This window comes from Danio aesculapii, chromosome 5 (genome assembly GCF_903798145.1).
Source record: "Danio aesculapii chromosome 5, fDanAes4.1, whole genome shotgun sequence".
NCBI lineage: Eukaryota > Metazoa > Chordata > Actinopteri > Cypriniformes > Danionidae > Danio > Danio aesculapii.
In genome coordinates this window covers 64,609,848-64,624,238 of record NC_079439.1, presented here as the reverse complement: position 1 = coordinate 64,624,238, position 14,391 = coordinate 64,609,848, and the positions used below count along the sequence as shown (strand labels likewise).

Below are 14,391 nucleotides of genomic sequence, written 5' to 3'. Positions count from 1 at the left end.
CATGATATTATTTCTAACTACTAAAATGTCAATAAAGGCCGCTTTGTTAAACTCTAGAGTTGACAGAGTCGACAGAGTAGATATCATGGTCCCATAATGCAATTCACAAGCATAAATAAACAAAAAACACTTGTGCATCATGAAATACAGAATATTTTTTACAGTGTATATAAGGGGCAAGCATATAAGAAGCTTTAGTCGATGTAGGCTAGTTAAATTTCTATGATTTGAAGGTTGGAAATATATCTGTTTAACAAAGACGCATTCATGTGTTCAAGAGTAAATGCAACCATTTTCAGAAATCATTCATTCATTTTCCTTCGGCTTAATCTCTAATTCAGAGGTCGCCACAGCGGAATGAACCGCTATTCCAGCATATGTTTTATGCAGCGGCTGCCCTTCCAGCTGCAACCCATACTGGAAAACACCCATTCACTCTCATTCATACACACTCATAAACTACGGCCAATTTAGTTTATCCAATTCACCTATAGTGCATGTCTTTAGACTGTAGGGGAAACCGGAGCATCCGGAGGAAACCCATGCCAACACGGGAAGAAAATGCAAACTCAGAAATGCTAACTGGCCCAGCCAGGACTCGAACCAGCGGCCTTCTTCCTGTGAGTCGACAGTGCTAACCACTGAGCCACCGTGCTGCCATTTTCAGATATCAGAAAAAAACACATGAAGCGACCCCATGTAAACAGGCCCAACAAGTGAAATGAATTTCCATTGAATCATTAGACAATGATCCACACCTGCTTTACATTATGGCCTCATTACTACATTGGGTATGCATTTTTTCTATTAAGCTGCGGTCACACTTGACTTTTCTCCCCATAGACCTCCATTCATACGCACGTGAATGCGTCAGACCAGAAACGCAAGGTCATGCGTCAAGTTTCGCAGGTTGCTACGGTACAAAGTTCAAGCTTGGTGAACTCTGACCTGCGAAATCGCATCACTTGACTGCGTGAGACCAATCGAGGACCAAAATGTGACTTCTCTGGACAGAAATTTAAAACATAGAGCAATCGCTCGCTTTTTTAAATGTCTAATCATCTTGTTTAATCCCGCCCCTTTTCGCAGCGCAGTACGAAACAATTTTGCACACACAAAGCCCAGTGTGACCGCAGCTTTAATACAGCAGCCAGTTATCAATTATACCTAGTATATACATTCACCATCCACACCATAAGAAATTAATTTATATCCATGTCTTATTTAAGGGGCGCCTATGATTAAAATCAGCTTTTGTAAGCTGTTTGGCTAGAACTGTCTGTATGTATAGTGTCCACTGTCATATTGGAGTGATAGAAACTTAACAAGTCTCTTTTAAAATTTTCTGATGTAAAATAGTACCCAAATCCCAGTGATTTTGAGGCCCACCACAACGTGACATAGGAGTGCGATTTTCCCCACCCACCGAATTGATTGACAAGTGCCTGCTTCTATAATAACGTGTATACACATGTCCACAGAACACTTTTTTGTCCACTTTTTTTGCATATAAACTGAGATTAAAATATCTGTTCCAACTCTCTGTGATTTTTAGAAGTTTGAAACATTTTTGAAACCGAGCATGTTTGTCAAAGACAGTAAAAGAGCTATGTAATTCTTAACTGCTATAATCACCACAGCCACATGGTGTCAGTAAACGCGCACGTGTGTTTGTACTGCAAACAACATTTATGTGAGACTCATCATTTCATAAAGTCTTGAATAAACTCCATCACAAATACATGAAATAAACTTACTTGATATTTTTGACTAATGAGCTGTATTTCAGCTTCATCCGAGTCTGTCTCTGTCACTGTGCTGTTTATCTGATGTAGATTGGTTGGTAGGTGTTGACTGGTGCAATGCATTCTGGTTGTGGTAGTTCATGTGGTGTGTGTAGTTCATGTGAATGTTTACTAGCGATCTCTGGATGCTAGATCGCTGGTGATCGTGACATATATATTACATATTCTATACATTATATTGTTTTGACAATACTGTACAAAATGTCATGCCAATAAAGCAACTGGAACTTGAGAGAGAAAGAAAGAAAGAAAGAAAGAAAGAAAGAAAGAAAGAAAGAAAGAAAGAAAGAAAGAAAGAAAGAAAGAAAGAAAGAAAGAAAGAAAGAAAGAAAGAAAGAAAGAAATTATTGTTAGAAGATCAGATTCTTTAAAAAAAAAATACAACAGAAACAGAAAACAGTTAAAACTTTCTTAAATAGGATAGCACGGTGGCTCAGTGGTTAGCACTGTCGCCTTACAGCAAAAAGGTTGGTGTTTCGAGTCCCAGGTGAGCCAGTTGGCCTTTCTGTGTGGAGTTTGCATGTTTTCCCCATGTTCACATGAATTTCCTCCAGGTGCTCCAGTTTCCATCATGCACAAGGTGAATTGGCCTAAATTGGCCGTAGTGTATGAGTGTGTTTCTGTAGTGTATGAGTGTGTATGAAGTTTCTGCCAACCCGACTCTACACCATAACTTTTTAATCCAGATGGATGGGGCAACCATTACTGCATCCAAAATGGTAAAAAGCCTTGGAGTAACGATTGATGACCAACTAAACTTCTCTGACCACATTTCTAGAACTGCTTGATCTTGCAGATTCGCACTCTATAAATCAGAAAGGTCCGACCCTTCCTATCTGAACATGCAGCTCAACTCATTGTTCAAGCTCTTGTTCTCTCCAAACTGGATTATTGCAACTCTCTACTAGCCGGGCTTCCAGCTAATTCTATCAAATCTCTTCAGCTGCTTCAGAACGCAGCAGCACGAGTGGTCTTTGATGAACCCAAAAGAGCACATGTCACTCCGCTACTCACCCGTTTGCACTGGCTGCCAGTTGCTGCTCGCATCAAATTCAAAGCTCTGATGTTTGCTTACAAAGCGACCTCTGGCTTTGCTCCTTCTTATCTGCTCTCACTTCTGCATATCTATGTGCCCTCCAGAAACTTCTGTGAATGAACGTCGCCTCGTGGTTCCATCCCTAAGAGGGAAGAAATCACTTTCCCGAACTCTCACATTCAATCTGCCTAGTTGGTGGAATGAACTCCCTAACTGCATCAGAACGGCCACACAGTCACTTGCTGACTTCAAGAAACGACTAAAAACTCAACTATTTAGTCTCCACTTTCCTTCCTAATCTGTAACTGCCTCTCTGGCGATACCACTAACTGTACTCTCTCAAAAAAAAAAAAAAAAACATTACTAATGCTTTGCTTCTTAGACTTTACACACCTGAAACTTGCCTACAGCACTTATTCACTGCTGCTCTTATAGTTGTGTAAATTGCTTCCTTGTCCTCATTTGTAAGTTGCTTTGGATAAAAGCGTCTGCTAAATGACTAAATGTAATTGTAATGTAATGTAAATGTGAACGTGTATGGGTGTTTCCCAGTACTGGGTTGCAGATGGAAGGCCACTGTGTAAAATATATGCTGGAATAGTTGACGATTCATTCCACTGTGGCAACCCCTGAAATAAAGACTAAGCTGAAGGAAAATGAATATAATGAATGAAGAATCTAAAATAAATATATAAAGAAAGCTTAAATAAAACTGTTGTTATAATAAGATGACAAGGGAATTGTATTAACCAAAGTGCTTTACTGATAAAAATGACTTTTTGGATGTACTCAAATTGGTTTTTACTTGCAAACAATTTACATGAGCTGAATTTAAACACATTCAATTCGGTAATTTTCAACTTAATTTGTTTACATTCAGTCCATATAAACTGTTTGCAACCACTTAGCTTAAAAAAAAATAATAAATCCATTTTAGTATATACTAATTATCAGAAAGGACAAAGGTCATCTACAAGCACAGAAGGAATAGAAGTAGCTAAAGTGCACTGGTACTCTTAGACCTTCTAGTGCATCAAAGACTTCCAAAGTACAAATGTTCTCTACAGAAATATTCTTCCTGAAGCACGTTGAGTGCCCTTATTTTTCCGTCCTTCTATTATTTTTCGCCCCTGACCTGTATCTTGTTTTCTAGAGACCAGACACATAGACCTGTTTTTATGAGACCAGACACATAATATAAAGTTTCACTTAATTGACAGCAACAAGTAATTAAAAACACGTATTATTAGACACATCTCTTCAGTGAGACAAATAATGTATATAAGTAATAATATAAAAAACAACAGAAATAATGCTAATAATAATTGTACAAGTTTTTCATGGGTGGCAGGGTGGCTCAGTGGGTATGACTGTTGACTCACAGCAAGACGGTCGCTTGTTTGAGTCCAAGCTGGGCGAGTTGGCATTTCTGTGTGGAGTCTGCATGTTCTCCCCATGTTTATGTGGGTGCTCCGGTTTCCCCACAGTCCAAAGACATGCGCTATAGGTGAATTGACCTAACTAAATAAGCCGTTGTGTATGAGTGTGTGTGTGAATATGAGAATGTATGGGTGTTTCCCAGTACTGGGTTGCGGCTGGAAGGGCATTCGCTGTGTAAAACATTTGCTGGAATAGTTGGCGGTTCATTCTGCTGTGGCGACCCCTGATAAATCAGAGACTAAGCTGAAGGAAAATGAATGAATACCCTTTGTTTGGGTGTGAAAAATCCATGATCACTATTTCTTTGTATGTTGACTTTACCTCTACGTAAGGGAAGGAGCTTGTTCTCCAGGATTTCACGTGCGTCGGTTCCTTCGTCCATTAGATCCAATTTAGTGATCACACCAATAGTTCTCATACCTGTTCAGAAATACAAGCACACATTGATGCATGATTAGAGATAATTAGAGAAAAATAATCGCACATCAAGGTAGCTAAATCTGCAATTATGAGTCCTTTACACATTTCCAAGGTTCCAAAGCAGAAATTACAAACTTCTACATAAAATACAATAAATATCATTTTTGTGTTCCCATTTGGACCAATATCAAAAGAAAAAAAACTATGGCCTTTTTACAAGAATTATAAAGACATTGAAACATTGGTGTTAAACACAACAAGTGTAAACACATCCTAAAAACTCACTCTGCAGTATTACCGTTTATCTGTAATATAATGGCAAGATAAAGAGCCAATCAGTTGTTAAACAGTATAGATCAATTGTCAAGGTCAAAGTCAGCATTATTTTTAATTTAACCACATGTACAGTACATACAGAGAATAGAAATTGCATTACTCTCAGAGGTGCCTAACAGATGATATTGATGCTAAAAGTAGAAGTTTCAAAAAGAAATTACAATAAACACAATTCTAGTCGGTGCCAATAGCCTTGTGGTTAGTGCGTTGACACATGGCACTGAGGCGACCTGAGTCCGATTCCCAGTTCGAGGTCCTTTACCGACCACTCCACTATCTCTGCTCCCCATACTTTCCTGTCTGTAAATCTCCACTGTCCTATCACAATAAAGGTGAAAACCCCTAAAAAATAATTATAAAGAAAAATTAAAATTAAAACAATTCTACATATAATGTAATTAAAAATTAAAGTAAAAAAAAATTTTAAACAACACAATTACACTTAAGGCCATATGGCTATGGGTGCAAACCGGAGTTGTGCAGATGCAAAACAGTATACAGTTAAAAAAAATACAGTATAATGTAAAACAGTGTAATGTGCAGAAGATCTGTAAAAAAAGTTGATGGGAGAATGTGCGCTGCTTAAAAAAAACTTTACTGGAACGCTTTAAGTCAGCATATGAGCCATAATCATTCATAAATTGTAATTTATTCCGGTGTACGTTCATTTTTAGGAATATCTATTTGCATACTTTATAAATCAAAGCCCTGATACATTCAAATGTGTATTTAAAAGGACAGTTTCAATTCAAATTCTGTTTTCATTTGCTCTTACTTCACTTGTTCCAAACCTGCATGAATTTCTTTTTTCTTTTTTTTTTTTTGATGAACACAAAATAAGATTTTTTTTTTAAAGAAACCTGAAACCTGTAACCGTTGACTTTCATAGTGTTTGTTTTTCCTATGGAAGTCAATGGTTACAGGTTTTCAGCTTTCTTCAAAATATCTTTATTATCCTTTTTAACAGAATAAAGAGACTTACAAAGGTTTGGAACCACTTGAGGAAGAAAAAATGGGGACAAAGTTTTCATTTTTGGGGTGACCTATTACTTTAAATACAGCAATGAAGTAAAAAACACTTAGTTACTGACCACCAGTGGTGGAAAGAGTAGTGAAAAATCATACTTAAGTAAAAATACTATTACTTACCTAAAAGTGTAGGGCAAGTAGAGTAAAAGTATCTGTTGTAAATTACTCAAAGTATGAGTAAAAAGTAGACCTTTAAAGTTGCTTAAAAGTACCCAGGAGTAGTGAGTAGTGAGTATTACGCTGTAAAAAGCTGATGCATTTACATGTAATTTGTGGCTGTGTGCAAACGAAACATTCTGTAGTGCATTTAGGTATAGCAAAGCAAGTACACAACGTCAAAAGACGTTAATAATAGGTTAGATTTAGGTCATGAAGTCAGGTGACCAAAATTCAATGTTTACCCAGTGTCTGAGGACAATGTCATTTTGATCACCAATAACGACGTCAAATGACGTTGATATTTGGTTGATTTTAGGTTATGTTGGAAAGTAACCAAAATCCAACATTAAGTCGACATCTTAAATCCTATTGACATCAAAAATTACATGGCAACCAAAATTCAACGTATTATAAACATCGTAGTGGCAACGTCCACACAAAGTCAAGCTGTAACATCATTAGATGTTGATATATGGTTGATTTTAGGTTGAACGTTGAACACTGACGTCGGCCTGACCAAAAGGTTTGCTGCAATTATAAAGCGCCCATGTCTTGATTGGACAGGAATCACAGGACTGATTTTTTTACTCAGCCAATCCCCATAGACAAGAAAAAAATTAAGTAGTGACTGCAGGTTGAAGGAAAGTAGTGGAGTAAAAGTACAGATACAGCCCTAAAAATGTACTCAAGGGAATGTAAAAGTACACATTTTTAAAACTACTTAGTAAATTACAATTCCTGAGAGAAACTACTTAATTGTAGTAGTTGGAGTATTTGTAATTTGTTACTTTACACCACTGCTGACCATCACTGGTTTGTGAAAAGGATAATTTTAAAACATGCATTTTTTTGTCACAGCTGGACGTTAACTCACCCTGAGGATCCACCTCCTTGGCAATCTTGAGGGCATCTGAGTTGGCCAGATCAGAGTTGGCAGGAGACACGGCCAGCAACAAGCAGTTCTCCTTAGTCACAAACTGCATTAGCATATCCCTGATCTGGGCCTCAATGTCAGCCGGCTGGTCCCCGACGGGCACTTTGGTCATACCAGGCAAGTCCACGAGGGTGAGGTTCAGGACTGGAGATGATGAAGACGTGGAGCAAGCACGTTAAATGTGACATTGCACGATACATGCTTATGTAAATCTGACCACATTTAAAGGGATAGTTCACATAAAAATAAAATTGACTCAATAGGTATGTACTCAGTATGTACTCAATAGGTTTAAAACTATAATAAGTACAGGAAAGTAGATAACTTGAAAAAAGCTGAAAACTTATAATCATTGACATCCATAGTAGGAGAAATAAATACTATGGAAATCGATGGTATCAGGTTTACAGCATTTTTCAAAATATCTTCTTTTGTGTTTAACAGAAATTCGGAAAGGGTTAAAACAAGTAAATGGTGAGTAATTTTCATTTATGGGTGAACTATCCCTTTAAATGTACTTCTGGCTTATATGCATGAAAGAAATTACCATTAGGCGAATAAACACGCAGATTGATAGGGACTGGTGAAATGCCTTTGTTTTGGCCGGTGATGCGATCTGTCTCTGCCTCAATCTCCTGGCGGACCTCATCAAAATCTGTAAACTTCTTCCCCTTGCAATGTAAAAACTCAGCATATTCTGTAAATAAGAGAGGATGTTTTTCGTAAAACCGCATGTTAGCTTTACCTTAAAAACATGCATTTAAAATAGTAAATGTATACAATACTGTAAAGTTATTTTTTATTTTTATTTTATTTTATTTCATTATGCTTTATTATATCTGTAATGTGAATGGGACGCTGAGAACAGAGATGCGGATCCAAATGCAGGGTTTATTATGCAGAGAATGGTCAGGCAAGCAACAGTCAACACAGGAGCAAACAGATCTATATGGGCATTCCAGAGTCGTAGTCAAATAACAGGCAAATGGTCAAATGGCAGGCAGCAGACAGGGATAAACAAAACAACAAAGCGAGGGTCTAACATGAAAGGTAACCCAGATAGCATACAAATGTGGGCCACTTTAGGCAGTTATGCAATACTGGTGGTATTCCTTCAGCCCAGACAAAATGAATGTGAGCCTGAAATGGCCCACCTGTACAATGGCATGAGGGGGCCAAAGATTCAGATTCATAAACTGAATGTGGCTCAGAGAAAATATGGAAAATGTGGCCCAGTTATTAAAAAAAAATATGGGCCACTTTTGGCAACTACTCTGCACATTAAACTCTGGCTACTGCAGCCATTAGCCTATAGTGGCCCAGAGAAGATATGGCAAATGTGGCCCAGTTATCTTAAAACATATGTGGGCTACTTTTGGCGAATATTCGGCACAGTAAACTCTGGCTATTGCAGCCGTTAGCCTATAGTGGCCCAGAGAAGATATGGCAAATGTGGCCCAGTTATCTTAAAACATATGTGGGCCACTTTTGGCGAATATTCGGCACAGTAAACTCTGGCTATTGCAGCCGTTAGCCTATAGTGGCCCAGAGAAGATATGGAAAATGTGGGCCAGTTATCTTAAAACATATGTGGGCCACTTTTGGCGAATATTCGGCACAGTAAGCTATGGCTAATGTGGATTTGAGCCTATAGCGGCCCAGAGAAGATATGGAAAATGTGGCCCAGTTATCCTAAAACAAATGTGGGCCACTTTTGGAAAATATTTGGCATAGTTAGCTCTGGCTAAATTGGCTGTGAGCCTAAAGCGGCACAGAGAAGATATGGCAAATGTGGCCCAGTTGTCTTAAAACATATGTGGACCACATAGGCTAAAGTGACCATCATGGAGAAAAGTGTTTGCTTTAGTTGGGCTCAAAGCCCTGAACCTCTTAATATACATTTTCTGTTGGGCTGCTGTAACTTTTAAGAACTTTGACTGAAAAGTTTATTCATTACAGCAAACAAGCCAAGTAAAAAAACAATAAAATTAAGTGAGGCACAACCTGTGATGAAACAATATAATTTACTGATGTTAACCAATGTTTAATTCATTATTAGAAGTAACGTAATAACATGCTTGCACATACCACAGAATTATGAAGGTTTATAAGCTAAAAAAATGTTAAAGTTCAACTTTTGCTTACAGAGACATCAATAATCAGCGTGTGAACATCAACAACGGTGACAATAAACAAAATGAACAAAACTCACAAACAGGATACTAAAAGCGACAAAATCAACAATGTCAACATAAACAGCAGAACCAACAGCAAATAATGAAAACTGTAGCATCAATAAGCTATAGAATGTATTCATACTGCAATCCATGCTAGGATTTTCGTACTTTGCCACACCCAGCAAGTGTAAGGTGTTGGCCAGATCTGGGCCAGAATAACAGCAAACTGTGGCCCAGAATAGGGTCAGTTTTGGTTCATTTGGTTGAATTCTGGCTGATATGTGATATTGCTTTGGCTTAATTGTGGCCCAGATCTGGCAAACAGGAGCAGACTGCCCAAGTGCCATCATTCCATGCGGTATGTGGGCCGGATGTAAGTGTCTGGTGTGGGCCGAATTTGAGCCACATGAATTTTGCTAGCTGGGAAGGCAAAAGAAAACCATGTTGCAATGTTCACAGGTACAGATAAACAAGACTCAGCCATGAGAGTGTCAAAGTGAGCTGTATATATGTGTGTGTGTAATCAGTACTTGAGCAGCATCAGCTGTGCTAGTGTAATCAGTGGAGACTTGGAGCAGGCGTGTGTGTGTGTTGCATGACAGGACTTGTAGTTCATATTGAGACAGGATTGTACTTCTTTAGCAAGCTCTGTTTAATCAGCAGGGATTAGATCGCTGGTGATTGTGACATTATTTTTATCTTCTTCAGTTGCAATTTTAATTTAATTTAATTTGTTTGTTAATTTATTTTGGCAGCAAGGGTCACTTTAGGGGAAAATTACAACCTTGATTGTACAAAGTGTTTTGTTAAAGCTTGGGAAAAAAACACAAATAATTGTAAAAAAAAACATGCATTTAAAACAATCCATTTATAATCCTAAAAACCAGAAACTTCTCTTTACCAGTAGGGCAGTTGATTAGCTGGAGCACTAGGGGGCGCCGAGTGACAATACCAGATCCACGTGGCAGAAAGTCCCTGAAAAGAAAAAGCAGCACTCACTGAGTTACATTGGTTTTTTATATGGTGAAGTATGTCAAAGTGCATTTTATAGAATGTGTCTATTTATGTACGCACTTTTAAATGTAGAAGCATGACCCATTCATTATTGTTATTATTTGCAATGCTTATTTATCCTTCAGTTTAAAAAAAGAAAGAAAATTGTGCTACCAGTGGGTTAAAGCATGCTACAATTATGCTAAATTGTTTAACATGTTAACAATAGCTAAATTGCTTACATGTTTTCCTGCAAAAAAAAATTTATAACCCATAATAACCCATTTATTAAGTTTTAATGGTTTCAACTACATTTATTCATTCATTTTCTTTTCGGCTTAGTCCATTTATTAATCAGGGGTCACCACAGCGGAATGAACCACCAACTTATCCAGCATAAGTTTTACGCAGCGGATGCTCTTTCAGTCGCAACCCAACACTGGAAAAAACCATACACTTCCGCATTCACACAAGCACACACCCATACACTACGGACAATTTAGCTTTTTCAATTCACCTGTACCACATGTCTTTGGACTGTGGGGGAAACCGGAGCACCCGGAGGAAACCCATGCGAATACGGGGAGAACATGCAAACTAACCACTGGGTTAGTGGGCATAGAAAAGCCCACTAACCCAGCCGGGGCTCGAACCAGCAACCTTACAGATTTGAATGCAGTGATTCGAAGGATTAATAAACATATGCAAATCCCCATCATTTATAATTTATGTTGCACGGGTGTTGAAATCCCAATCTTTTAATGTTTAATCATTCTTCGGCAGAAAATCTTTTTTGTTTTATTTCGGCTAGAATAAAAGCAGTTTTTAGTTTTTTAAAAACCAGTTTAAGGTCAAAATTATTTCGATAGTCTACAGAACAAACCATTATTATACAACAACTTGCCTAATTACCCCAACCTGCCTGGTTAACCTAATTAACCTAGTTAAGCCTTTAAATGTCACTTTAAGCTGTATAGAAGTGTCTTGAAAAATATCTAGTAAATTATTATTTACTGTCATCATGGCAAAGATAAAATAAATCAGTTATTACAGATGAGTTATTAAAACTATTATGTTTATAAATGCATTGAAAAACTCTTCTCTCCGTTAAACAGAAATTGGGAAAAAAAATAATTCAGAGGGCTAATAATTCAGGGAGGGGGGGGGGGGGTAATAATTCTGACTTCAACTGTACTCTTATAAAACCCTGTGTTAGTGTTATTGCGATTAAAATTTTATGACACCCTCAACTAAAGTCTAAGAGATTTTTATGTCGTTTTAAATATCTTTATTTTCACTATTAAATCTTAAATTTTTGCTCAGTAACATAGCATACTGATGGTTTCAGATGAAGAAGAAAATAAGAACCAGAGAAAGCTTAAATATTACATCAGTATTTAAATATTACGATCTTAGGTCACTTAAAATAGCTCATCAAGAACACTGTATAAAATGTTGTACTTTAACACTTTTTGAGCATGGCACTAGTGTACATTTTGAACAGTATGAACATTTTGCATCTAAGCCTCTTTTAGCAAAGAAACATTTGGACACCAGGTTTGGAGAAGGAGTGTGAAAGAGCCCTGCGTGAGCTCTGGCCATTAGGCACAAGTGCACAAAATTAGTGCCTACGTTAAAAAAGAAATAAATAACATGCTGAAATTGCATATCACTCACTATGCCCACAGCGTACGGATTTCCAAGAATATCTAAAATACACTGTACAAAAATGGCTGTGATTTCAACGGTAAAAAACTGTAAAAATGCTACAATAAAAATCCATAACCTGGCTAACAGTATGTTTCCTAAATATATACGGCGAATAACCGTAAATTGACTTTCCCAGAATTCCCTGTATGGCACATCACTTTTTATGCTTTTTGTTGACATTACTATGGATCTTTTTAGTTGTTTCCCCATCAGTTATGTACATTAGAGATTTATGTTGCATCTAATGTTGATAAACAATGTTTTTTTCATGACTTTAATATTATGCTTGTTACCATACTGGTGTTTAGTAGCTGTGTAAATGACACTGGGCACCTTTAATATATACTGACTCACTTCTCTGCTTGATATTTATTCATAGGGATAAACCCCTTGAGATGTACCATCTCATTTTCAAGGGGGTCCCACAATTAATCAAAATCACATAAAAATAACACCAAAAGACAAAACAAAACTTACACAACATTCAAAAAACATGACTAAAAAAAAGAAAAAGAAAAGGGGAGAGGGGGAAGGAAAAATTGATTGTGATAAGCATTGGTTCATTATGTAACTTCCTCATCACCACCTGCATATGGCTGTGTTAACATGTCTATCTGTGTAACAAAAGATGTGTAGATGCTGGATATTCAAAATACAGAAATATTACATCTACAAATGAATGAAATACGGTAGTTTACTGTAAAAATGAGAAATTACTTTTACGCTTTGTACCATATTTTTTACAGTAAAATACTTGCAACCACAGCAGCCGTTTTTTACCGTAAATTTTACAGATTTATTTTTTACAGTGTAGCCTCTTCACAATGTAATCTCATTTCATTTACAGTAGAAGCAGCAGCTAATGTCATTTGTGTAATATTTACAGTGCAATTCATGTAATTCATATTGACAGTGTTAATGTAATAAAGCAATCAGGATGGTTACAGGATGGTAGACTCTCATGTTATCTCCTATCAGCCTCTTTGATCCAATGAACCGCTTGAACATTCATTCATTTATTTTCCTTCGGCTTAGTCTCTATTTCAGAGGCCGCCACAGCGGAATAAACCGGCAACTATTCCAGCATATGTTTTACGCAGCGGATGTCCTTCCAGCCACAACCCAGTATTGAAAAAACACATGTACACATTCAATCACACTACGGACAATTTAGTTTATTCAGTTCACCTTTACCACAAATCTTTGGACTGGACCAACATGGGGAGAACTTGCAAACTCCACACAGAAATTCCAACTGGCTGGCTATTACTGTGAGGTGACAGTGCTAACCACTGAGCCACTGTTAACGTTAGAAATATGTAGAATAATTAATGATGAGAATGATTTCATGATTAGTAAATAGGGCCAAAGACTGCTTATTTTTAGGACTGTTATGAATTAATAAGTGCTCTAGTTGTTTTGATATCCACATATATTTTAAAGGCTATAAGGAAAGATAAGCCTATTTACATATACATTTCCTATAGTAGCTATGAGTCTAGATAATTTAAACTTTATTTAAACAATGTTTAACGTATTTCTTTATTAAAAATATAACACAAACATGTTAAACATTGTCGCAATTAATTTAACTGTTTACTATATTTTATTAATTCATTCATTTATTCATTTTCTTTTCAGCTTAGTAACTTTATTGGTCAGGAGTCACCACAGCGGAATGAACCGCCAACTTATCCAGCATATGTTTTGCGCAGCGGATGCCCTTCCAGCTGCAACCCATCACTGGGAAACACCCATACACCCTCATACACACTCATTTTTAGCTTAGACAATTTTAGCTCACCCAATTAACCTACATCGCTTGTCTTTGGACTTGCAGGGGGACTGGAGCTACTATATTTTATAGACCATTTTGAGGGATGTAAACAATAACAATGGTCCCAACGTATTTCCTCTTTTACATGTTTAATTTCTATAAGCTTCCGAGAATTCAAATAGAGCCACATATTGATAAATAATGTTATGATAGCTGTTTTAACATTAAGTTATGATTGAATTTGCCTCTTGTTACAGTTTGATAACAAGCAGGAAATGTTCATGGGCCCGTGACATGACCACATTAAAATGGTCTTTAATGTATTTTATTCTTATGATGGCAAAGCACATTTTTTCTTCAGAAATCACTCTAACTGTATACACTGATTATCTAAAGCAATATTTCCTCTTAGACTTCTTTTTCTTTTTATCATTATTATTATTATTATTATTATTATTCATTCATTCATTCATTTTTTTTTTGGGCTTAGTCCCTTTATTAATCTGGGGTCGCCACAGCGGAATGAACCGCCAACTCATCCAGCATTTGTTTTATGCAGCGGATGCCCTTCCAGC

The 14,391-nt window shown here is 37.0% G+C and overlaps 1 protein-coding gene across 2 annotated transcripts in view; it reads right to left on the bottom strand.

The window, feature by feature from the left end:
- Positions 1 to 14,391, bottom strand: part of dnm1b (dynamin 1b) — a 92,073-nt gene that overhangs the window by 63,115 nt on the left and 14,567 nt on the right. For both annotated transcript variants that reach the window (XM_056458688.1, XM_056458689.1), the window contains exons 2-5: positions 10,238 to 10,311; positions 7,707 to 7,856; positions 7,100 to 7,303; positions 4,603 to 4,701 (exon numbers count right to left, since the gene is read on the bottom strand). In XM_056458688.1, the coding sequence (XP_056314663.1) occupies positions 4,603 to 4,701; positions 7,100 to 7,303; positions 7,707 to 7,856; positions 10,238 to 10,311 (527 nt within the window). The remainder of the gene's footprint in view (positions 1 to 4,602; positions 4,702 to 7,099; positions 7,304 to 7,706; positions 7,857 to 10,237; positions 10,312 to 14,391) is intronic.